This window comes from Dunckerocampus dactyliophorus, chromosome 4, assembly GCF_027744805.1.
Source record: "Dunckerocampus dactyliophorus isolate RoL2022-P2 chromosome 4, RoL_Ddac_1.1, whole genome shotgun sequence".
Taxonomy (NCBI): Eukaryota; Metazoa; Chordata; class Actinopteri; order Syngnathiformes; family Syngnathidae; genus Dunckerocampus; species Dunckerocampus dactyliophorus.
The window spans coordinates 9,951,332-9,977,821 of NC_072822.1; the positions used below are offsets into that span (position 1 = coordinate 9,951,332).

Genomic DNA, 26,490 nt, shown 5'->3' on the forward strand with positions numbered 1-26,490 from the left:
GGCAGCATAAAACCCTGATCGGAGCAGCCCTAGATATTCTTCTTCTTATTATTATTATTATTATACATTTATTTTTTACACTATGGTGGTGTATCTTTTAGATATGCTACCCTTTGATGTGAACATATTTGCCATATTTTTATACGCTCTATTATCTCAAATATTTTGTCATGGCAACCATCAAGTCATGATTATGCTGATTAGTTTTTGAATATTTACAATTGAAGAATTCTGAAAGAAGTCACGTTAACGTGATGTGTGAAATGATCACGTCATCAAGTCTTCCAGTATTGCAAATAATGTCACAAGTATGCCTCCTAGAGGCAATAGGAAGTATTGCGACGTATCTATAATACGTATTAGCTCATTCATTTGAATGATCCTATTAAAAATCAATTGACAACGAGCAAAGCTGCCTTTAGCATTTCATTTGAATTTGTTTTATTTCATTTAATCTTGTTTTATTGCGTTTTATTTCATGTCGTTTTTTGTACTGTATTTCATCTTCGAGCTCATTTTTTTTAAATGTAATTTTTAATTTAATTAATTCATTTTTTTGTTTTGCATCATGTTATTCAGTTTTATTTCACTTAGCTTTCATTTTTGTCAACTTAAATTATTTCATTTCATTTTATGTTGTTTTCTTTCATTTTATTTAATCTCATCAAATGTATTTTATTTTTGTATGCTGTATTGTATTTTATTTTATTTTACATTATTTGATTTCATGTTATTTCATGTTTTAAAAAGTATTTTGTATTGTGTTTCATTCTATGAGTTTATTTTACAGTATACAGCAATAACTTCTTCAGTGGTCACTAGTCCGTGGCTGTGACAACAGCGCCATCTCGTGGTCGGCTAACCAAAGATCCGAGCAGTGACACAGCAGCAGGAGGCGAAGGGGGGCAGCACACCGGATCCTTCATGAGGGAAGAGGCCAGGGACAGCCAGCCAGCCCCGGCTTCTCCTCTCTTTGCTAATATTATTATTTTCCTATTGCTAGTCAGGCCCGAGTTAGGGACCGCTTTTGGTTTCGTAGGATGTCCCGTCATGAAGGTAAGAATACGAGCACACTTTAGCTGGAAAGATCGGTGTTTGTCATAATAAACGTTGTGACAGGGGCAGCACCGGCTACTAGCATGAAGCTAAACGAAGCTAACGGAGAATGTCTTGTTATTTAGTGACTTGTGTTATTAGCATAATGGCGACCAATAAATACGAACGACGGCACTCATAATGGTGTAATGGTCATGTCTCCATGAATCACTGTAAGCTTGCTTAGACCCGGAGACGACGCTGTCAAATAAGCGGAAGAAGCAAGAGAAGGTCTCGCTAAGTGGGACTAATGCGCTTGTTAGCTTGGAGCTAACTGAAGCCTGGCTCTTGTTGGTTACCTTGCTGACTTGATAGGGGGGAGTGCCAAGAATAGGCAACGAGGGGTGCAGCTTGCAGCTGGCATTGGGAGAGTAGGGGGCGAGGCTGCTCACGAGCTAGGTAGCTTCAACCGCTTTCCTTTGCTAAAAAGTTGGCCCTGCCTTCCTCCATTCTAGTTTAGCGAGCCAATATGGAGCAAAGCAACATATAGCATGCCCTTGCGGCAAACCTTGTTGTGTGTGTCAAATTTTAGGTAACACACATAAGATTTTAGATTTCGTAAAGTTGCACTGGTCATAGCTGCCTGCTTGTCCCTACAAGATTGCTAACAGCAGCCGGTTTAGTCGTTTAAAGGTTAGTCAGAAAGGCAGGTTAATCAGGCCCAGGCGGCCTTTATTTTCCACGTCAACTTAAACTTCCCACACAATATAAAAACCCTGAGATGTCAACATGAGAAGCTACTCAGTAACTAGACTGACACTGACTGACAGTATAGGCTCTCTATACTTGTGCACACACTGTGTATCTGGAAGGACATGAACACTATTAAGTGACACAGTTAGGCAAACATTGGTACATATGGTAAATTGTGATCACAGTAGCTTTCGTGAACTGTCGAAACAGCCTGTTGCATGGTAATCCATTATAATGTATCCTCTGATAAGAATCACAAGAGTATGAGAGGATTGTAGCAGGGGGCTCTCCATTGGGTACACTGCACATTCTAATGGGATCTGATACATGAGCTGTGAACATGACACTGTCAAAGAGGTGTTGATTTAACAATATGTTTATTATGGTGGTTGTAGTTTGCGGTGCATTGCCTCATCCTGAGAGCTTGTTTCTAGAAGTTAAGCAAACTATTAGAAACATCTTTTGCTATGATCCAGTGCAGTTCTACACGACTGCAATAATACCCTAAAAATAAAACATATTGTTAAACTAATACCTATTTTCAATTTTGATACGGGCTTTGTCGTGTACCTATTGCTATTACTGTTGTCCAGTGGTGTCCAAAGTCTAGCCTGGGGGCCATTTACCATTTTTTTCATTGGCCTGTGGCTTATTCTGAAAATAAAATTAGTCATGGCCTGCATCAGAACATTACAAAGGATTTGATATACGGCAACACTAAACAATTAGAATATAAAATATGTTGTGAGAAAAAAGTTGAAATGTTGAATTATCAGACAAGTTGTCAAACTTACACATTGCTTTTTAAAAATGTATAAAATGTTGTTATTAACTCCCCTCATGCACCACAATCATTAGACATTACCGTAAGTACAGTACAAGCAACATGTTCGGAAAGCAAAAGCGGTGGTAGGTTCAAAGCTAAATATTTTTGAGGTGGTACTTGGTGTCAAAAGTTTGAGAAGTATTGACTGGGTGACAGGACTGGTTCATCTAGGATTATGGCAATAACCAGACGTACTTTGTGGAATCCCACGGATAACTTCTCGTGATGTTTATGATGTAGTCTCTCAATGTTTTTAACATAAACCTCAGCTGTCAGGCTGTGCTGCTTCATATCCTCACTATCTCATCCCTTGTTGGTGCATCTTCAGGCGTGAGCTGTGATGCATGTTTAAAAGGCAACTTCCGTGGGCGACGCTACAAATGTTTGATCTGCTACGACTACGACCTGTGCGCATCCTGCTACGAGAGTGGCGCCACCACCACCAGACACACCACGGAGCATCCCATGCAGTGTATATTAACACGTGTCGACTTTGGTGAGTACCACTTGCATCGTCCTACAAACTAATGAACGTGGATGTCTAATTAGGATGCGGAAGCGGGAGTTTTTTGTCTTGGCTCGACATAGATGCTGCTCATGTGATGGAGTCATGTATTACACCCTCGTCTGTTAGGCTGCACAGTAGATTGTTTTCCCTCGTCTGAAATAGTATATATATGCCGATATATGAAATAAGATATACTGTACATGAACATAAATTCTTATATTACCCAAAATGCGATTCAACACAAAGAAGCAGAAGACTACTAAGTTAAAATAAGGAATTTTAATTGGTAACACTGTCAACATAAGGACATGCCTCTTTTTGATTTACTTTTAGGAATTGCCACAAATTTGTAGTCTTCTTTGCTTTGCTGGTGCTGGAGCCCTGGCTAACTTGCACACTGCAGCTGTTGCATCTAGCGTAGTAGCGCCTGTTGAGTCTTTTATGAAGTGGCTCCACACCTTACTCTTACCCTCTACCCTTCAAATGAAAATATATGTGCATTTTGGTAATTAGCCTAGAATTTGATACCATAGTTGACTATTTTAAAATAAAAACAAGTGGCATAATGTGTTAGGTTTGAAAAGTTCTATCTGCGGCCACTGAGTAGTTGCAAACAGCTCAAAAACAAATGAAGCAAACATATAAAGTGAAAAAAAAGTTGACTACAAACAAAATAGGAAGTTATCAAACCACGCATCACGTACTACACTAAATACAAGGGACTAAACTATATTTTATGTAACAATGTAGCTGCTTTCAAAACATGCAATATATAAAATTACAACTAAATACATTACTTAGAATATTTTCAAAATTATTTTAATGAAGACATTTAACTTGTGAATGTATGAGCCCTTGTAAATCCCTCATGGAAGTGCGGAAAATAAGCAGTGCATATCTGCATATATCTTTATTTCCCTTTAAAACGCTGTGTAATAGTCTTTAGATAATGCTGGTCTTGTGAATTAACTGCTGCATCTGTCTTTGTTTATCTCACAGAGACAAGGTTAAAACACTGTAATACGAGCTCTAAAACTTGTATGAAGCAAAACTAGAATGTTCTCCTTGACGGGGCCGGACAGTGTAGCACTCAAGTGTAGTGTTATATGGTTTTACAAAGTCACAACGTACCAAGGTGTAATAAAAATGTAGTCTGTTTCACCGTTCCTCTCCTGCAGCCAAGTGAGTGAGGCTGGGAGAGCGGCACCTCGCTGCTCTGTCTGGGTGTGTAGGGGGAAGGAGCCAGGCAGGGAGCAGCACAGAAGAACGGAGCGACAGAATCTCTGTGCAGCAAAAATAGTTACATATTCACCGATATTGATTAATAGGGGATACTTCATAATCTCGCCCATAAATTGGTCAAGACTGAGGGCAGCTAGAAAAAGGATTGCTGCAGCAAAATGGAGACTGCGGAGTATGCTACAACAGTCTGGTAAATGGTTTCTATCTATGTTATGCACTGGTGTGTTTGCCCCGTGTTACAAGTGTTAGTTCTTTTTTCATGTTAATATTTGGAGCTTTTTATTTAAGTCTTTGAATGCTTTGTAATGACATCGCTGTAAAGTTTTGTTGATCTGGCATCTGATGGGGTAGTGTGACTACACGGCAAGGTTCAAGTCCATAGTGAAGGTCCTAATTTATTTCTTATAGCCTATAAAGGCAAAGAAGAGCAACTGTATTTCCTTATTTCCTGTGTATGTATACACATCTTTCAGAGGGCGGACAGCCCACCTCAGCCTTCTCCGATTTTCAATCTACTGACTGTTGTCACGCATCGATGAGTTCCAGCTGCAATAACACTCCCCCCCCCTATTTAATTACCATAATTTGTTCGCAGCAAATTCAATGGGAACCTAACAAGTAAAATAGTAGGGTTGGGCGATGTGGACCTATAGCATGTATCACAATATTTTTGGAATGTATCACGATATGACGATATAATTAAATTCAGCAAGGCCTTTTATAAAAAGCTACAAACCTTAACCGTATACCGTCATTAAATACACTTGTCTCATATTGTAAAGCGCATTTAGTGATTTATTGGTAACAAACTGCAATACAGCAAGTGCATTTAGTGTCTACCAAACTATATCAATGCAAAGTATTCAGAATGCAAGTGCAAATTGCAAAACAGTAATAGAGCTAAATATTGTCCTTTTCGAGCGAGTATAAAGGCATCATGTCTTTGGCTAAATTATATGACACTGAATCAGTCAGTTCATGCCATCGTTTACTTTTCTTGTCGTCAGGAAGCAAAAGCGTTTTGTATTTTTGACTGGGTAAGTGGTAGACGTGCTCGCTGACTGTCTCACTCTTCGTACTCAACTCTGTTTCCGCTTGAGATGGTAGAACAAATTTGTCATGTTCCTACCTTTTGTCATCACCGTTGCTTTGCAAACTCTGCATATTATGGTCTTTTGCTTCACATCTGCTCTATTGAAACCAAACCACTTCCATATTACAGCGGTACCTCCCGTTTAGCAACAATTTCTTCTTCTATAGTGTCTAGTGTCTCTGCTTCTCCGCCGCCTTCAGCCATGCTCATTTCTGCTTTTGTTGTGGTACACGGGAGGCGCTGATACAGTGCGCCACGGCATGCAGTCGCAGGAAAAACACGTCATCAGCTCTGCTTTTTTACATTTGAAATGATCATTTATACCAGTACAAGTAATTTTCTTATCATAGGAATAATTTATACCGGTATATAAAAATGATCACCCAGCACTATGAAATCAACGAGAGTTGTAGTTGCACACAAGAGTTGACGTCACGTCACATGCTCACCCTCACGGAAGACCTTTTGAAAGCAGTGGTGTCTAAAGTACGTCCCAGGGACCATTTGTCGCCCGTGACTTGTTTTTTTCTTGGCCCATTGTAGAAATAAAATGAACAAAAAAAGCTGAAATGTCCATTGTGATAATGCAAAGCTTTGTCTTTAAACATGCCTGTAATAGGAGCACTTTAATATACTTTTTTATCTTGTTAAAAGGCTTTAAAAAGGTGATACATATCGAAAGAGCAAGCTTTGTGTTATTTTTAGTGTGTTTGTGCTATTATTAGTGTGTGAGGGGGAGTACTCATAAAATGTCTTCAAGGTTGGCAGGTCTGAGAAGAGCAACTGTCAAACACTGAATGTACTTTATGCTTTTCCTCTTATTGAGAAATTGTTAGACAATCAATATTTGGCTGTGCGGGTGCCCTCTTTCGAACAAAAAACATTGGGGGTGTCCCAATTTGACATTGATATTGGCTATCGGGCCGATATCAGCAAAAAAACGAGTTTTAGACTGCATTTAAAATCTCCGATATTGGCACTCTGATACAAGCAGTTGATTCCAGACTCCCCCCCAGCACGAGTATCAAGCAGCGGCCGTCCATGTGATCACAACAACAGCGTGTGCTAACGTGTTGAAGGAAAACTGCATGTTTTTTGGAATTGTTTTATGAAAGATAAACAGAAGCATCTCATTAATGCAAGTAATGGGACACACCTATTGTAGAAAGCTCACTACTAAAACACCGCCAGAAACCTCCAGCAAGGTTTTATGGTTTTATATACCTGCTGTAACCATGTAGTAGCAGACACATGATAACATGTGATTCTTACAGTATTTTGCCATACTTTGGTCGATTTAAGCCTTCTCAGAATGTCCTTGCTGGGTGCATTGATTTCACATAGCAACACAGAAACGAACTCTACACCTAGTGTTAACTTTTCCAAACTCAAAAAAACAAAAAAAACGCAGCAGCAGTGGCAACAGATCCAACATGCAACGTTACCTTTCGGTAGTGACCTGAGGCATTGACCTGAGGCGAGTGTGTGGTGAAGCTAGTCGCTAGCCGGGTATTAGCAAGCCGGTGTGGTGTGACGAGGTGAAGTGTTACTATGCTAATAAAGTAGCTCTTCAGCATAACAATGTTCAATAATAACAATAACCATAACTGTCGCTTTAGCTTGGTTAATATGCAGGTCACATTATGTAAATGAAGGATTGGTAAAGTTTTTTGGAGTTTTTTTTAGGCTTTATAAGTGAAATAGTTGAGTCCCACTACTCTTTTTAGCTGTTTTTATGTCTTTAGAACACACAGAAAAGAGAAAGTGATTATGTGAGCTGATGTGTGGATGATGGGCAAAATTCCCCAAAAAAGTGCAGTTTTCCTTCAAGCATGGAGTAGGAGTGATGTCGGCCGTGTATATTTTTCATTAAAGTCTGAAAAAGACTTGCAGAAGTTTCCCATAATACCACTAAACTCATCGCTCATTTGAAGCAGCGTTACACAGGAAACTCCCACGGGACAAGAAGTCATTAGCTATAACAGAAAAGATGACGAGGCCCTGTCGGTGGGGAGTAAAGTCTGGTTTAAACGCTTGCGCACCTCTAACCTTGTTATGTTATGCCTAGCTGCCAGTATATTGTGGATAAAACTATACCCCATGTGGATAAAGAAGTAAATGGGTCCATTTTTCTATATGTATGATTGCTGCCGACATCGGATCGATAGATGAAGCCTGCAATATCGGTGTAGGACCGGAAGTGAAAAAGTTGTATCAGGACACACCTAAAAATGTATTGAGCCTAAACACCTCACCCTCTCTTGGTTGCAGACTTGTATTACGGTGGAGAAGCGTTCTCGGTGGAGCAGCCCCAGGCCTTTACGTGTCCCTACTGTGGCAGGATGGGCTACACTGAGATGTCCCTGCAGGAGCATGTGGCTGCAGAGCACACAGAGACCTCCACCGAAGTGGTATGTCTCTGACATAATTTACCAGCTAACGCTTTTTTCCTCACACAGTAATGACGTGATTGGTCATATTTCTGTTCTGATGTCAACTTCTGACTATTCAATACTTTAATTATTAGTTACACAGTACCATTGGTACTTGACATGTTAGCTAATTTTACAATGTTAAACACTACATATGTACCTGAATAGCTTATGAAATGACGAGGTTGCTAGGACTCCTTTGGGACACCTTCTTTTCCATCATCTTGTAAATGACCTATTACAAACCATGGCTGATGCCCCTTTGAAAGTCAAACAGGCCCATTTTCATACTCGTACGCTGTAAATGCAAATGTACTGTGTGCAGATCCCCTTTCCATTCATCTTTGAACACAGCATTTGTATTGTGGATGCTCACGGGCCTGTGCTGCTCATTAATGGATTATAGTCCAAAAAAACTACCGTACTTCACATTAAATGCATTGGTTGAAAAATAGAAAGGCAGCTATAAGCTGAATGTCTTCACGTGCAAAATGCACTTGTAAACCCAGTAAACTAAAGTCAAACCTTGGTATTTGTACGCCCCAATTTTGGTATGATTCGTTTTTTGATTTTTGCCAAAATGTTACCTCCGTGTCATACAGTATTGCACGTATCACACTAGTCTAGAGTCTTTATTGTTCCACGAAACAACAGCCTACTCGTCTCTGACTCACTGTCCGCGCATTTTTCTTGAGCGCAACTGCTAAATAACCTGCCATGGGGCTAAAGAAAGTTGCGAGTGCCAGCACTTTGATTAAAAGAAAAAACAACAACAAAAAAACACTATTGAATTCGATCAACCCATTTCCATCCATTTGTCATTTATAAATATTCTGCATTGTTTTGTGCATGTAAAGCTAATGTATTCTCTATAAAATGTATATTTTGTTAATATTTTGTGGTGCCTGGAACTGATTCATTGGATTTGGATTATTTCCAACGGGAAAAATTACCTCGGTTTTTGTACCTTTTGGTTTTCACCAAACCGCTTGGAAGGAATTAGTAACGGAAACCAAGGTACCGCTGTAACTCCATTGTGTTGATTCTGTGGTGTGTCCTACTGACAGTCAGTCCAGCAGCAGAAAACCCCCTCCAAAAGTATTGACCCGCTAACGTTACCAGCATGGGGAACCGCACTCGATTCACTTCCCTCTTTCTTCTTGCCTTGCAGATCTGCCCCATATGTGCAGCGCTGCCAGGCGGTGACCCTAATCACGTGACAGATGACTTTGCTGCTCATCTCACACTTGAACACAGAGCACCCAGAGACTTGATATCCTTTTCATTCTAAAAGAATGTTTGATGTAAGAGCTTCATAACTTCCAGGTAATCTGTCATCTGAGCAGCAAGGCATGTCTGTGGGGGCCTGTTGTCTGGATTTCTGCTTGTTTAAAGTTGTTGCATTACATCCAAACATTGCAGCAGCGGGGCATCTTTATTAGCTAAATGTCAACACATGTCATTTTGGCTGTAATTTAAAGCCTGCAGTGGTAGCTTTCTCAACCTCTGCTGCAGCTCAAGGCCAATTAGAGGAAATGCTTTGTCACTGACACATCCCCACTCTGTGTATCACTTTGGAGTGCAATTGCCTCGCATGTGTTGGAGTTGTTATCCACACAGAACTCTACTCTGGGGACTGCGGCGTCTGTTTATAGAAGCACTTTGAATTAGATGGTGTGGAGAAAAAGTGACTTGAACTGTGATGAATAACTAAAAGAACAAGCAAGAATAGTCGAGCTATTGTGTTGTTCTGTGCAAATAGCTGGAACACAACAGAGTGTACAGAAGTAGCAAATACAAGGTAGATATCTTTAAAATACCATTAAATAATGATGATAATAATAATATAGCCGTTAAAGGAAAACTGCACTTTTTTAAAAATAATTTTTTTGTGAAACATAAACATACGTCTTCCTGCGCGTTCTAAAACAGATAAAAAGAGGCAATTTTGAATGCAACCATTCGGCCTATAAAGCCTTCTGGGAAAAAAAACACCTCCATTTACATAATGTGACTTTCATATTAACCAAGCTACAGCGACGTTGTTGTTCTTATTAACAGTGTTACTCCGAAGAGCTACGTTATTGGCATATTGACACCTCACCACACCACACCACACCACACTGGCTAGGTACTAGCTGGCTAACCGACTAGCTTAACCACTGACTCGCCGGCAGCGCGTCACCGCTACGCTCGCAATGCCTCAGATCACTACCAAAAGGTAACGCTACATGTTGGAGCTGTCGCCACTGCTGCTGTTTTTGTTTTTGAGTTTGGAAAAGTTAACGCTAGGTGTAATACTGTAAGTATTACATGTTATCATGTATGTGCCTGTTACTATATGTTTACAGCATGTATAGAAAACCATAAAACGTTGTTGTTTTAATACCCGCCTTTGTAGGCGGGTATTAAAACAAATATAGGTGCGTCCCATTACTTGCATTAATGCGCTGCTTCTTTTTTTGATCTGTTTTTATATGTTTAGAAGCACAGAAAAGAGAAAGATGTGTGCTTACAGTATGTCTCACATTAGGATTGTGGATGACGGCAAAATAAAAAAAAGTGCAGTTTTCCTTTTAAGTATGTTCTCTGCTTCATTCCCAAGCTCAAGGGTACACAGATTGCCATGGGGGTACATGAATAAAAATTAGAAACTGCTTGACTACATTAGCGCTGAACACTGAGATTTACATAATGCGCTCGAACGCCTCAGCAACAACCACAGCAGGTAGCACAGTGTAGAAGAAAGGTTCATGAAGCATGAAGTTGTTTAAAACAAATAAGTAAGTTTGATGACGTTGTGCATTAAAAGTGTTTAATCTAGAAAATGTTTCAAGATCATGTATATTGTGTGCTAAATGACAGCTGGTCTTCCTGCGTGGTGCTATGACTAATTAGTGTGTTTTCTGAGCTGCATGAGCCTGTCATTTGTTTGAGTGGATGCACTGACTATGTTAGAAAGCCCCCAATTTGGCACGGGTAAGTAAATTTATGCTTTCATGTATAATGTGTCTTCTTCGGGCACTGCCGTCACCGTGTGTGACGCAGATCGAGACTTGTGTATGACTTACTCCGACGTTGCATAGACAGATGTGTATTTTCTATTGTTCACAAATGTTAATGCGGTACGTAAATGGACAGAGGTGAGGTGTAATCATGTTAGCTCCGTGCTGCTGTGCATTGTTGTGTGGAGCATAAACTCATGCTATACACATGGGGTACATGACATCCAGTCAGATGTCTGAAGGGGTATGCGACTGTGAAAAGTTTGGGAACCACTACTTAGATTCCCTTCCTTAACACTGAGCGTCACGATGAATCAAGCGGAGTGCGACACGTACGGAGGATGTTCCACCCCGGACGTGGACTGGGAGGCCCTCGGGCCCGCCGGTCCAACATGCACTTCACCAGCAACACCACTGGGGGGCTCTCGACCAGTCAGAACGCCTCTCAGAGCTCCAACTATAGCCGGGAGGCCATGGACCCCATAGCAGGTGGGTGACATGAGCAACACTTTGTGCAGCCCTGCCCCTTTTAATCTGGTTCACTGGCTGGAATTTGCCCTGTCAGCTCCAGCTGTGTCATAATGAGGCTTCCTATTTGGGTTAGATCAGATCAGGTGGTGGCCTGCATGGGACGGCAGACTGCCGCCGCGGTGTTGTGCCGCAGCTGCGTCTGCAATTATTTTTTTAATATGACAAATAACAATTTTTTTTTCGTTTTTCCAATGTAGCCAGCAACACTGTCTGTGAGTGCCCCGCATTTTGCACTGTTTTGTTTATATCTGCCGACCAAACTCCTCAGTAAGTGTTGATGGTTGGGGCGAAGGCTCTGCTGACCGAGCACCTCCATCGGTACTTTTTCTTCCCAGCTGAGAAAACGGTCCATGTCAGTCGTCGGTGTTCATGCACTCACTGCGTTAATTCTGTTTAAAAGCTGTGGCATTCGCCCTAAAATCTATTGCTTTTGTGCCGTCATTCAAACGTATGCTGGCTCACGAAGGTAACTGCTGCTCGGGTAGTAGCTGGTAGCTAGTAGCCCTGCCTCCACAAAGCGGCTGAATGACATGAGAGCCCACTCTCGCCGTCTATTCCACTATAGAACCAATGCGCACAGACAAATGCAAAGTGAACCCTCTTGTCATCCAGCCTGTGTGGCACAGAGCGACAAGCAGACACACGCATACATGCACATGTCCATTTATAGAGGGCGTCATAATTATCTAACTGTTTTTTGTTTTTTTTAAATTGTTCAATTTATCGATTAGTGTGAGGTATATTTAGGACTTAGCCTATGTCGCTGGTGAGCGATGGAATTGAAGAGAGAGGGTTCTGGAGATGAATCTAATAATTCCAACAGTCACTTTTACTTCAAATATTGATTCAAAAATAGAGGAGAACATCAATGTCAAGCTAGCAGGAAGGTTTGTAGGGGTAGGAGTGAGCTGGGTGTTAAAAATAGACATTTTTATGGACATATCAATTACCCAGGGATTTTCGCCATTCACTGGTAGGTGTGCACTGTAACTACTGCAAAAAGCGGGGGTCTACTAATCTAATCAATACAACTTGGAAAAAGAATGGTTCAAATAAGTGATGCTCCCAAAATTCATATGACATTCACCCAAGATGACCTCAGGTAAACCGTACGTTATTTTGACAATGACACAGAACTTCCTTCTCCGTGTAGAGCTTTTATCCCAGCTTTCGGGCGTACGTCGCTCAGCGGGCGGCCAGCTCAGCTCGGGCCCCTCAGCCTCGCAGCTGCAGCAGCTCCAGATGCAACTACAGCTCGAACGCCAGCAGGCACAGGCAGCGCGGCAGCAGCTGGAGACGGCCCGGAATGCCACGCGAGGGGGCAGCCGCACCAATGCCATACTCAATGCCAACTCGGCCGCGGCCAACCCCAACCTGAGCGCCAACCACAACAGCAGCCCCAACCCGGGCCAATCGGAGAGCCACTTGCAGCACATGGCTCATAGCTCTCAGTTTCTACTCAGCAGGTTGGTCAAATTTGATGAAATATTTGGATATGAACACAGGATTGGACTGGTCACTCGCGAAATAGGATGTTGGGCTTTTATTAGGATGGCTCTTTGAGACGCTACATGTATTGACCATGTATGGAAGGTAGGGCTGGGCGATGTATCCATATTTTTAATATATCGATATTTACTTTAAGCACGGTATCAAAAACAACCATATCGTTCATATCGATAGACTGGATTTGCACTGTATCTCCCTCATCTCTCTGCACTGTGTATGAGCTCCTGGCCTGCCCCCTCCGTGCATGCAAGAGGAGGGAGGAGGGGTGGAGCAGAAGCCCGGCTGCTCAGTCGAAGCGACAGCGTCTGCGGTGGAAGAATTAGTCAGAATGTGGCCATGATACTGGTCGTAGCTCAGTAATTTGAAGGTACTTCAAAATCAGTGCATAAAATGTTTTTTTCGCCACCTTAAAACTTGGCACACACTCCAATACGAGGAATGTGTGAAGCTGCATGCTGGCTGCATGACTCCTGCCACAACAGAAAGCGTTTTTAGATTTTTTTTTTTTTTTTTTTTTTACGTGCGTCTTGCATGCAGCTTTAAAACTTCCAAAACATCCTCATGTTAAGTATTTTAATAAAACAACTTCACATGCATATTTGACTCTGATTTGGTCTAAATTCACTTTGCGGAAAAAAAATCATATGGTTTTGGTCCATATCGCCCAGCCCTAATGGAAAGAGGAACTTCTCCACTTTCAGTAGCGTAGTAATGCAGGCACATATACTCAGGAATTCAATTTGCGATTGCTTGATTGTAAGATCTGGATTTGACCAATGAAATTCAATTTGTCGTCAGTTACTGTTCTGATAAAATACACTTGAAATGTTGTGGTGGTACATTAGGAAGAAATTCCGCCAAATACATGTATGATTTAAGTCTCACACCTCCATTCAATTAACCACAGAGTCTTCTACAGCCACCGGGTGCGTGGTCTACAAAAGCAAATCACTGCCGGGGTCTCTAATTAGTACTGCCTCAAAAAACACTGGCACTAACAGCAGTGGCTGTAGGCAACCTGATAAAGTTCTGATATGCCAGTTTAAAGTATCATGTTGCTTCATCTACCACGGCCTGCGCTTGAAAATATTGGTTTGCTGTTCTCCCGCAGGCTGAGCGAACCGCGGCTGTCGGAGGCTGAACGCCAGCTATGTGAGGCCCAGTGGGCCGACAGGAGCTTGTTTGTGACAGAGCTGCTGCTGTCCACGCTGCTGCCCGATGACGACGCCTCAGCCTCCTCCTCTGAGGATGAGGAAGACTGTCCTGGCTCGTTGCGGAACTTCGCCGACTTCCAGTCCATGGGCTGCGTGGAGGTCATGACCCTGGACGTGGCCCTGGAGAACCTCAACCTCAAAGAGACCGCCCCACCCACTAAGACCACCAAAACAGCCACGAAAACAACGCCGGCTAAAAAAGAGCCGCCAGCCCCGCCTCTTTGATGACACAGCCCCACCCATCACCACTCCCTTTCCTGGAAGCATCAGTGTCACACTGGCCACCTGCCAGTCGACGACAACCAAGACTGCAGTTCTTTTTTTGGCTTCTTGGTTTTATTTTTGTTTTTATTCCTCAGTGATTGTCATTTCAGCATTGTTGCGCTCCCCCCACCCATGTTGTGTACGTTGAATAAAAATAGTGAGAATGGGAACGCAAGCAAGAAAGAGAACTATACAAATATATTATTAAAAAATCTATATGAAAGCTGATAATCAGTTCCATGTAACTCCATTACTTCCCTCAAGCCACGGAGCGGAGGTGCAGTGTGTCCCCCGAATGGCTGCACAGTGCTGTTACGTATTAACGGTCATCCACGCTAACAAGCATGAGCTTCAAACATCATACAGTCGCCACAAGGGGGCGCTCCTTCCCAACATCACACTGATTGTCCACTCAAGCCCTTCCCCTTCTTGCGGGTCACGCTTTATAAGACATTGGACACTTTGCCTAGCAGTGCCAGTGTCCACTTGTGCACACTACCATGAGACGATGCTTTACTCGGATCTCTTCACTGGGACCATTTTTTGGGCCTTTTTATGATGCACAAACAAACACTGACTGATGGTTTTTGTCTTTTTTTTTTGTTTGTTTGGAAGACATCTGTTAAGATCACAAACCAATCCTGTCTCATCACATGACTTGAAGGAGGGAACCCTGTACGCTCTTTCCAACCTCCACAGATAATACATGAAGAAATGCAATGTATGCAAAGTGCAGGTGAAATAAACCTTTTCAGTGTGGAGGACAGTACATTGTTTTGGATGGAAGTGAGCTAACGATACTGGTCTCTGTGTATTAAATGTTGCTTTGCACATGGACAACTCCAGAAAAGGCACCCTTGTTAAAGGTTCATTGTTTATAAAGAGGTTAATAATCTTAAAAGTGTCAATAAGTGTTGACTATTTGGCAAGTTCAAGTTAATCTATCCTATTAATATTTTCTGTAAACCTTGAACCTTAATTTTGAGCGGAAACATCACTTTACGAATGATAAATGTAGAAAAATATAGAATATTTAATTCAGTATCGATGCTTTTTGAAGACTAAGTGGCTTCCTGTGCAGTTTATCATAAAGCCTCATTTAAATGCATCCTGGGTTCCGTTAATAATAATGCGCTTAACTATGGTAAGTACATTTCAAAGTTATATAAGGTTTAAAATGACATCGCTCGTGTCCCTGCAGCCAACCAGAATTCTTTAGTTTCTGTAGCGATTTGAATGTGCTGGGGACTCAAGTGCAATATAAAAGTATGTGTCAAGTGGCTGAATGAGAGCGCTAAATCACAAATAACAGCCTTGTGCTGTGTTGCTACAGGTAACCAAAACTCATGCCAAGTGACTTGAAAAGTAACAAAACATTCAGTGCTTAGAGCCACAAGGACAGAATATAAACTGCAGTATGTACATGCAGTACTGTATAATGAATCATTTTCCAACTAAACTACTTTTTGTCATTACATTTCAAGTAAGTACAATTAAAATATTTACAAATACTCTATATAAAGTACATCTACGATCCAGTGTTGGGCATTTCTGTGTGAAATTTGCATGTTCTCCTGTGTGCGTGGGTTTTCTCCGGGTACTCCGGTTTCTTCCCACATTCCAAAAACATGCATGTTAGGTTAATTGGCGACTCTAAATTGTCCATAGGTATGAATGTGAGGGTGAATGGTTGTTTCACACTCACATTGACTGGCGACCAGTGCAGGGTGTACCCTGCCTCTCGCCAAGAGTAAGGAAGCCAAGATTTCCCAAGTCTTCGGCAACCTCTTCCCGTTCCCAGGCCAGTTGAGAGCCATAACCCCTCCAGCGTCTCCTAGGTCTGCCCTGGGGCCTCCTCTTGACTAGGCATGCCTGGAACACCTCACCAGTGAGGCATCCAGGACTAGATGCCTGAGCCACCTCAACTGGCTCCTTTCCTGGAGGAGCAGTGGCTCTACTCAAATCTCCTCACCACTACCTCTTAGGCTGAGTCCAGTCACCCTACAGAGGAAACTCAGGGCTTGTAACTGTAGGTGAAGGTAGGAACGTAGATCAACTAGTAAATTTAGAACTTTGCCTTCCGGCTCAGTGCTCACTTTATTGGTCTGGTACAACGACCGAATTACTGTAGATGTTGCACCGATCCGCCTATCAATCTAATGTTGTAGCCTTCCCTTGCTAGAACTAGAACTCCTCCACCTAGGGCAAGACCTCACTGCCAAGGCTCCAGACTGCAACTAAATGGTCGCATTTTGCGACTAAAATGAGATATCGCGAGTAAATGTTTCATCTACTGTACTCTCGCATGTGCATATCCCATGTCTTATATTACAGTGAGAATGAAAAACTGCGTGTAAAATGTGGAGTCAATTGACAACAGCAGTGCCCTGTCTTTGACGCGCTACACCGGACTTCTTCCAACCGGTCAGGTAAGTAAAAGAAGAAATGACGTCGATCTTATGCCAACATTGAAGCAGCAAACAAATTATACTTTATACTGCGAATACGGTGGCCAACACAAATATCTAGCTAACGTAAGGCTGTGTGCAAACAACCTGACGTTAACGCTAGCTTTAGCCAGGAAGTTGACCAGACCCTGCGTTAAGTGTTCCTCCATTCACCGTACTTGGTTCATATTCTGCATGTAGGTTAGTAGGAACTCAGTAATGTGGTTAAGTAACAGTACATTTTGTTTAGTCTGCATCATCAGACACTTTCCACCACTCAAACAACAGGATATGTGTCATTGTTTTTCATTAGGTTCATTTGTGATCGTGTACTCCTATGAAAAGAGACTTGAAAACATTTATGTTCGAGCTCAATGCTTTGATATTTATATACTGGTTGAAAATAGCCCTGTGGGAAATTCATAGAAAAGTAACTCATCAAAAGTTCATATACTTTTTTAAAAATCGTGGAGTCATTCAGACTTCTCATCCAAGAACTTTGGTTAGTGCCCTCGTTTAAACCATGCAAACTTTTATGACCCTACCTCAGAAAAGAATCAGAAACTTTAGGTAGCGGAATCGCAACCGGAATCGCTCAAATTCAAACGATGCCCAACCCTAGTGATTGCTCACGTTCCAATCCCATTCAGTCGACTTTTCTACGATCTTTGTTTACACATTTTGCCTGGCTCTCACTTTCTTTTGTCTCTCTGGTGGCAGCTAGTTAGCTAGAGTTATCCACCTAGCCTCTGGTCCACGGACTCCAAATGTAACTTTTTTTTTTTTTTTTTTTACCGCAGTGCCATTTTTGTCTTTAAAACAAACTATGCAGTTAATTCGGATCTCGTTTTTGTCCCACAGGGAAGCTACAAGTGGCTGTCACGTTTATTGGGTACGTGCTAACTTACTTTTTTAGGTGTCACTTTACAACCTTACCCTCTACTCTTGCTCTCTCCGCTTTGATTTTGAGTAGCTCACCACAGAATATTTGCTTCAACTTTTAGTATTTTGGCTCAGACATTATGCCTGTATTTATTAACAAATGACCACAAAATAGCATCATGACAATGAGCACACTGCTTGAGTGGAAATGTGCTTTTGTAAATAAAGTACAATGTTCATGTTGGCCGTCACATAAAACACAAATAGCTCACCTCTCCTTTCTTTTCGTCAAAGTAGGTTTGATAGTGCTGGAAGTCTGATACACGTTGTGCTATCATAAACCTGTACACGCTTTCATACTGTCCTGTTAAAGCAGGACAGATTTCAAAGAGAAAGATATTTCAATTGTTATTTTATTTTGTTAATTTTGTTCTTTTTAACAAAAAATTATATTATACATTACATATATTATTATATATATTATTAATATATTATATATTACCATATATTGGTATTACTCTAAAACAGGCATCAAATTACACAATTAAAGGCAAAAAAAAAACCCAAACAGCTGGGTTGGCTGGCCCTGCCAACAATGTGTCCCTTATTTATTTCTGCAGAAGTTGGAAACCCTACCAGTTAATTTGCTGATTTTATTTAATTACACTACTCACAAAAAGTTAGGGATATGCACAACGGTTACGTTAGAGAACAGCAAAGTTGTGCATTAAGTGCGTTCAGTATTGAACATGTGCATTCAAAATTAGAGAAGCTCAAATTAAGTTCACCCGTAAAGATGATGTGGTAGTACATATCTGAAATATCCCTAACTTCTTGTAATTAGTGGCCAACGTGAACTCCTAAAGAGGAAGAAAGGAGACAAACAGTGAAGAAGAAGAAGGCGGGTCGATGTGTGTGAAAAGAGGGCGGTATTGGAGTTAATAATATTGAACAGTAATACAGGAAATGTGAATGTGAATGTTTTCTTTGCAAGTCGATTTTGGTGTGCACCCATAAATGTGCTGCTTGCACTCCTAAAATGTAAAGTTTGGGGCCACTGAGTTAAAAAAAAAAACAAAGCCCTGACTCCCAACCCAAAGGGTGCAATCCACCAGGCTGAGAACCATGACTTCAGAAGCTTCACACTCGGCTGCTAACTGGCCCAGTAATGCTGACGATCACAGCTTGATGAGACCATCAGGACCACGTGATCCGCAAACAGCAGAGACCTTTCGACCACAGCGCCCATCAACAATAGGAGGCAAGAGAGAATACAGCACATTCAAACCCAACATCCTTGGCCTCCCCCGGAATGCAGGCGGTACCCTTGAGTCTGCCAGGTCTGTCCGGCCCCCTACCCCGCCATCTAATCCAACTCATTCCTAGTTGATAGCTCAGCCGTTCTCTTCACTCGTGTGTCCAAAACGTGGGCACAAGTCTGATGATGCGGCTAAAAAGTTGATCAAGCTGACTTATGTTTGCCCCAGAAGGTCGTGTGTCTGCATGGGGGATCTGCTCTATTAGGCTGGGCCTGGCCGGGGCAACAGCCTCACCTGCAAGCCTCTCCTCCGAGCCTGGTTCCAGGGTGGGTCCCCGGTGTCCCATGTCCAGGCGAGGTATGGTCTCTCCTTCTTTTTTTCCACAGGGTCTTGTCATCTTCAAATATTTACATCATGAATGTAGCTATATTAAAATATAAAATATATATTAATCATTTGTACTTGATAAAGGTTATTTAAAAAATTTTAATTTTTAATCTAATTTAATTTACAAGTGAAAAATACGTGTTTACACATTTGAACATTTATGAAACCAAAGTTAAACTGTATTTTTTAATTACATTGCTAATTTAAACACATTAAATATGAAATAAATTTTATCAGACACCTTCAATAAACATTTATTGTTCATCAGTTTAAAACTGTAATTAAACCAATCATTTAAAAGCTGTACCAATAACCCATTTAGCTTATTCAACTCTATTAGACATGTTATTTTAATTCGTATTTCTTTTAATTAACATAATAAAATTTTCTAATAAATACAGTTGGAATATTTACTACGGCTGTCAAAAATAACACATTAACGGCAGTAACAAATTTATTTCATTAATTATGTTGCATTTTTCTAGGTTAATTAACGCAAGCACGCCTCTGTTATGACGGCAGACGGGATCACAATGGAGCTTCCCCACAGTCACTCAAAGTCTCTAATTGTGATTAATTAATTTAAAAACGTATTAATCTGATTATAATGTCTATTCCTTTGACAGCCCTAATATTTCTCAACATTTTACATTGGTAGTATTCCATTTTATTAAACATTTTTGATTTCAGTTATGATATTTCTATGCCGACTGGCTGGAGGAAAATCACACTGCATTATGGTGTTCAATGTAAACATAACATGTTTAAGTCACAAAGACAAAAAGAGACAAGTCACTGACAAGTAGGTCTTCTTTGTCATTTTAATCCCCATAATTTAGTTAAAATGCAGACATTGTTTTCCTCACTAAAATCTTAAATAAAACATTACAGTACGATTGAAGCAAATCAGAGTAAGTGTTAAGATTTCGTCAAAGCAGGCTACAGTTTCCTTTTATTTTTTGTTTTAAATCCATATATTGTATTTGTCGTTAGAGCGGACAGCTACGTAGCAGTAAACATTAAAAAGACAACACAGAGCTGTGAAAGCCCGCAAGGAGGAGCAGCACACGTGTTTCTACCACCAAACTGGAGACAGACTGACTGAGCACGCCATGCTGACCTGACCCTCTGGCAACACACACACACACTAAGGGGCGCTATCAGAGTGGGGTGGGTGGAGCTACACAGCAAGGAGCGACAGCGACGTCAAGCAGAAGAAAAATGGCACATTGTGTTCTTCTTGTTGCTCCGTAATACACAAAACCTTTCAAGTTGGACAGAAGTGACCACGCTGGTCGAAATGCTGGGGAAATAACACCATCTAGTGGCAACGTATAAACACTACATCATAACATGGGATGATCGCTTTACATTCAAATTGTGCAACAATATGAAATCTCATACCGTATGTAGATGTTTGTCAATACGGCCAACCAGACAGTTTGATGGTAGAACAACCTGGAATTTGGCCTAAATGGTAAAAAAAAAATCTCAATTCTTGTGTATATTTCTCCACAAAAAAGGAAGACAATAGCATTGTTGAAAGCGATACTCAATGGTAACGTTTAACATTTTATTTTATTTTGCAAATAAGTTACTTAAAAGTGTTTAAAATGTTCCATTGCTGTAGAACCGCCAGAGATGAACACCCCAAAAATTTCTGCAAAAAATATGCCGAAAAACTCGAACTTGGGAGTTCAAATGACTAACACCATAAATGCATTTTGCTTTCTTAAAAATGATTTCATGTAATGACACCGCAGAAGCGATGAGAGAGGACAAGAATAAGGATAACCATAGAACCAGAAACAGAACTTACTGCAGAAGGCAATACAATGATGTACACAAATAATTTTAGCAAGCTGATGTAAATATACTTACGTGCTACACAGCATGTATTACAGTAAATACAGCAATTCCTATAAATCACCACTAAGTGACAGTATTGATTTACAGACGCGTTCTTGTTCCCTCCCCATTCTGTTTGCAAGTAGTTTTACTTCATTTTTCTTTTATTATACAGTAGTAATAATTGATCCTTGCAAGACTGTTAAGAATGGACAGTTAAAGGTTTAACAATGCCTGCCGGAAGCGGATTCAATCACTTACAATTTAGAAGTCAACCAGCATCACAGAACGACTTATGTTACACTTTGGAGGTTCCACTGAATTTCTAATGAGGAAAATGCATTTAAAATCCAAAAAGTGCTTCATGATCTATTTGGAAATACACTGCTGTAAGGTTCGTCTTAATCTTTAGATAAAAAAGCGTTTGTATCTCAAACGCTGCCACTAGAGGGCGATTTTTTCCACCCTCTTGTCTTTTGCTCTGTCCCAATCTGGCACAGTGTGTCCCTTCTGGCCTCTGAGGGCTGCAAATGCATGAAGAAAGACAAAAAAGATGGCAGTGGGAGTTAGCCAAGTTTGGGGTGGGAGGAGCATTTTATAATTGCCCACGCTTGCTGGTAGCTGACAATGGCCCATTTACAGCATTGGCTCTTATGGATGCAAACTAATTCCAACAACAAGCGGCAAACCTTACCCACTGTGCACCCCCCCTCAAGGATAACAAATAGTAAAATGATACAAGCACCTACCCAATCTTTTACAGTGTAACTGTCAATTTTATCCATTTTGGCGGATAACGCTCCCTCAATGGTTAACCCATTGAAGCAGCAGGGCAACAAAATTACAGTGTTCGCAATTTAAAAAATCAATTCAATTTGGAGTTCCCAAACCTTGATCTATTGGCAGACAACGCACTTCAATGTGTTTTTACTTAGACAAACTTGGCATCCGCTACAGCAGTGTCTTCTGCAGCGTGTCCACTCACCCCCTCTGTTAAAATATTGTAGAAAAATATATACTTTTGATGAAATGTCTCTAGATAAACTCTTTGCATTGTAAAGTGGCGGCATGGTGATTAGCAGTACAGCTACAAAAATAAAACAATAGTCATCACACTGCACGTTTTTTTCCTCTTACTCTCTCTAGACACTTCTGGTTCTTTTTTTTTTTTTTAACTCACTCGTGTGTTTCGCTTTCATTGGCATTGTGAGGCAACTGTACTTTCGTTTCCAGGTCATCTACATGATATGGTTACAATGTAAACACCACAGTACTTAATTATCATCTGCACAAAGAGAAAACACAATGTTACAAAGGCAAGTGGCTACTTAAGCATAGATTTGTTCATGACAAATTAAAAATGTAGGAAAACACACCACAAGCAACTTGATTTTGTTCAGATTAATTAAAAAAAGAAAAGCTTTTGTTCGTCTACAGGTCATGCCATGTGACCTCGTTAGAGCGCTGGTGATGATCAGTACTTCCCATCAGGTACCATATAACATTAATAAGGTGATATTTTACCCTCTAAGTGTCAAAGAGCAGGTTTGGAGGAGCTACACACCAAGTAAGATAAGATTGAAACCCTTTTAGCTCTGCATGACTTAATATGAATAATACAAAAGTAGTTCTTGATATGACACAATCTGGAGGTTTGAGGCATCTTGATATTACGTAGCACACCAAACGGGGAAAATACCAACAAAAAAGGCATGATTTGATTTTTTTTTGGTGTGTGAGACTGTGTGTGTTTTGGCTTTTTGCTGCACCTAAAATGTCATAATTCTACTTTTAAAACTTGGCGTGGCGACGAGATTTGCTTACTTTGGCATGGTGAGTGTCTCGAAAGAGCCGCTATTTTCTTCAGACAAAGCCGCCAACACTGTCCTCTTCTTTTAATTTGATTGGCAGCCGGCAAACCAGCTTATAGACGTACTGGCGCCACCTAGCGGAGCGCCAGGGTATTACATCAAGGAGGGCCGCCTTGTATAAATGATACAGTATTTCCTAATCTGTCACAAAAATAGCGTGATAAAACAAAATATGTCATGATGAAAAGGTGCACATCCTTCCCAACAGTTAAAACAACAAAACATGATCACCCCGCTTTCACCTTCTTGAAGGGGAGTATTTACAGTACAGATTATGGTATAGTACATCATTTAAAAACAAGCCATCCATACAAACAAATCAACTCTGTAGTGAATCAGGTTTTTGTACGGTATCATGTGATAAAAACAAAAAACAAAAAGAAATGCAGAGCAACAGTCTCATCAGCCCTCATTGAGGCTCCATCATCTCCCCTCTCACTTGTACCTAGCTAGCATGAGAGGAAAGTGAGATGGGTTGGTTGACCACACACTAACTTTTGTTCTTTTTTCACTTTGAATCAAGACGACAAATTCCTGTATGATAATATTAATATGTACAGTCGCTTTCTAGCATATCTGAATAACTGGTTCACTGAGCTGTGGTTGTCATGTCAATGCATGTCAGCCATGTTTTTTTGTAGTGTGGACTTTAGTCATATGTACACAAGATTGAAGGGTGCTGAATTGAGCCAGCCAGCATGTGAACCAACCCTCCTCACATCCCATTGTGTCTGCTTCTCTTCACCTTTGACCTTTTGTCATCCCGTCTTCCTGCATCCCCACTATCAACACCGTCCTTTCCTCTCTCTCCGACTCTCGGGTCCTCCGCGGTTCTTCCTCCCTCCCGGCCACATCCCCTCACACAAAGGGCAGGATGCCGTAGACGAACAGGGCCATGACAGCGGCACTGAACAGGCCTGCCACGGGCACAGTGACAAACCATGCCAGGAAGATGTTCCTGAAGAGTCGCCAGTCCACCGCCTTCTTGGAGCGAATCCAGCCAACAGCCACCACGGAGCCCACCTGGTCAGTGGGTGGGAGAGAACAGGATCAGACCCCATAGTCTGGAGAAAGTAAACATGTCACACAGCCAAAGACACACTAAAGAGCTGCAGGCTGCTTTTTAATTGTTTTAATAATCATCTAATACTGTAGGTTGTTTCCACTTGTCTAATCATTTTAGAAAATATATTTTTACACTTAAAAATAAATAATAAACCCTGCCTTTCTCCTTAGGATGAATGTCTATCGATGCAACAATTGTATTCAAATGTTAAAAGTTCTATGTTCTAAATATCTATGCATATGTATTTGTATTTTTTTTTAACCAAGATTATTTTTTATAATTTTTTTTAACACATATCAAAAACAGATATCTTGTTACACTTTCATATAAATAATCCTGATTTGCCTCCTGGAAAGAATATGCACAAAAAAAAAATCAAGAATTGTCATTAAATATTGTAATTCAATTAAATGACATTTATTTCAAAAGTAAACATCTCAATTTATTATTATTATTATTACAAGTAATACAACAAAAACAACCTGCAGACTCTGCATCCGAACTTCATTCATGTTGGTTAGTTTGAGCAAGCTTGTTAAACAATTTGCCACATTTGTAAAATGTCCATGTAGAAGTCTGAAATCAGCAGTTGTGCTGCATCTTATGAGATACTCTTACTTGTAAAAACATTTGATCTAGTTCATCTATTTGCTCATGTCAGACTTCCACTAAGGCAATCTGGACTCACCTTTATTCAGATCAATCAATCAGAGAGATAATCAATTTGTGTCAAATTTGCATTTCTGAGAGGTCAGATGACAGGTATGTGCAATGACCGCAGTCAAATCAGGAGGACTTTAAAATGAGCCCGAAGATGTGTAAGACGTGTTTGAGTTTTGCATAATTTTTCCTGTGTGTTGAGGCCAAGACCAAGATGAAGCCTGAACTTTACGTGACCTCTGCTGCTGACATGCCTGCAGATTGGAGACAAGCCGTCATTGCACATAATCACAGCATGGAGCAGCTCAAGGCTCCTCATCAATCCAGCTGAACCTCTTAGGTCGCCTGGGGAACGTCCACTGAAGTTGTTGGCTCCTCTACGGAATGACTCCTTAATAATGTTTGTGTTCACATAAAAGAATTGCATTTCTACGGTGTCTGAAGTGTGACACCTTCAGTGGGTCCCCCAGACGCAATCATTCAATCAATGAAATCACAGTAATAAAACTCTAAACATCAGAAGATTCAAGCATTTTGCCGTTAAGTGTGTATTTGAGGAGTGAGACAGGAACCTTAATGTGAGGGCAGTGACAAATTAGTAGGGATGTGTACTGAAAATTGGTGTCGTTATGGTAGTAGCTATCGGTGCTTATTTCGCTGCTGAATTAATGCAGACTCAGCCACCTGCGAGTGGAAGCTGATATTGTGCAAGTAACGTCTCCGTCACGCAACATTTCCTCATTATCTACCGATCACCGTCACAGCGACGTGCATTCACAAACACCGGAATTGTAAGCATCAACATTAAAACACAAGCATGTTGTTACAGTAACTTCATTTTGCTCCATTTATACATGACTCACATGTAGCATTAACTGGCAAACACTGTTGTAACGGTAGTCTAAGGCCCTGTCCTCATGAGAACGTTCCTGAGATTTATTTATTTTTAGCAGGTTGAAAAAAAATATCATGAGGAAATAGTTTCATCCAGTCAGGAATGGATGAAACGCTTTCCAAGGCCTGTCTAGACTTACGACAAAGTGGAATTACATGAGCGTCATGTGCGGTGAGTATGTTGGCTTGTTGTCAAAGCTCACGTGACGGCGACGGGTCGCTGACGTCATTCTTTTAAAAAAGCAGTAGATTCCAAGAACGATGTTTCCATGTCGATGAGAGGCTGAAACGATAAAATACTTTGCCGTTTTGACTTGAAAACATTTACGTGTGGATAGCCTCTCACATTGCCACAACCGTGTATCAATTATCATCTTCTGCTCGAATTATGCGGAATGTATGCACTTAAACAGTGAAATGGATGCATTTAAAGTCATGTAATTTTGTCATTTTTTGCACATTCCATGTGTTGTGTATTGCTGCTAGTTTTGCCGTGATAATTAGGACTATTTTTTTTATTAGCGTGACTTCCAGACGATAAGGCGCACCGGTATGCAAGCCGTATCCACTAAATTTAAAGAGAAAAAAAGATTTGCACATATTATATCATATTATTGATATTTACTGGAGTTCACTGAAAGATGTTACACGAAAAGATTTTTTTAAACTTTCAATTAAATAAATTATTTTTCCAAACAGTGCGTTTATTTATTAGTTAGTTATTACTGACTTTATTAATTATTAACCGGCATCGCTTCAAAAGT

At 40.7% G+C, this 26,490-nt stretch overlaps 2 protein-coding genes across 6 annotated transcripts in view; one reads left to right on the plus strand and one right to left on the minus strand.

The window, feature by feature from the left end:
- Positions 1–885: 885 nt before the first annotated feature.
- On the plus strand, positions 886–15,178 carry LOC129180419 (E3 ubiquitin-protein ligase KCMF1-like). The gene is made up of 7 exons (XM_054774886.1): positions 886–1,056; positions 2,943–3,110; positions 7,729–7,868; positions 9,061–9,162; positions 11,203–11,383; positions 12,579–12,891; positions 14,046–15,178. Exons 1-7 carry the CDS (start codon positions 1,041–1,043, stop codon positions 14,371–14,373), a joined length of 1,248 nt encoding a protein of 415 aa, XP_054630861.1. The 5' UTR covers positions 886–1,040; the 3' UTR covers positions 14,374–15,178.
- Positions 15,179–21,381: 6,203 nt separating this feature from the next.
- slc20a2 (solute carrier family 20 member 2) overlaps positions 21,382–26,490 on the minus strand; it is a 48,351-nt gene continuing 43,242 nt past the window's right edge. For 4 of the 5 annotated variants that reach the window (XM_054772425.1, XM_054772424.1, XM_054772426.1 and 1 more), the window contains one exon: positions 21,382–24,129. In XM_054772425.1, the coding sequence (XP_054628400.1) occupies positions 23,965–24,129 (165 nt within the window). In that variant the 3' untranslated portion in view covers positions 21,382–23,964. The remainder of the gene's footprint in view (positions 24,130–26,490) is intronic. The other variant, XR_008569942.1, reaches the window with a different exon arrangement.

Coding starts and splice junctions, on each gene's coding strand:
- LOC129180419 (XM_054774886.1), top strand. Junction 3,111..7,728: donor ATTAACACGTGTCGACTTTG/GTGAGTACCACT, acceptor TCTTGGTTGCAG/ACTTGTATTACGGTGGAGAA. Junction 11,384..12,578: donor GGCCATGGACCCCATAGCAG/GTGGGTGACATG, acceptor TTCTCCGTGTAG/AGCTTTTATCCCAGCTTTCG.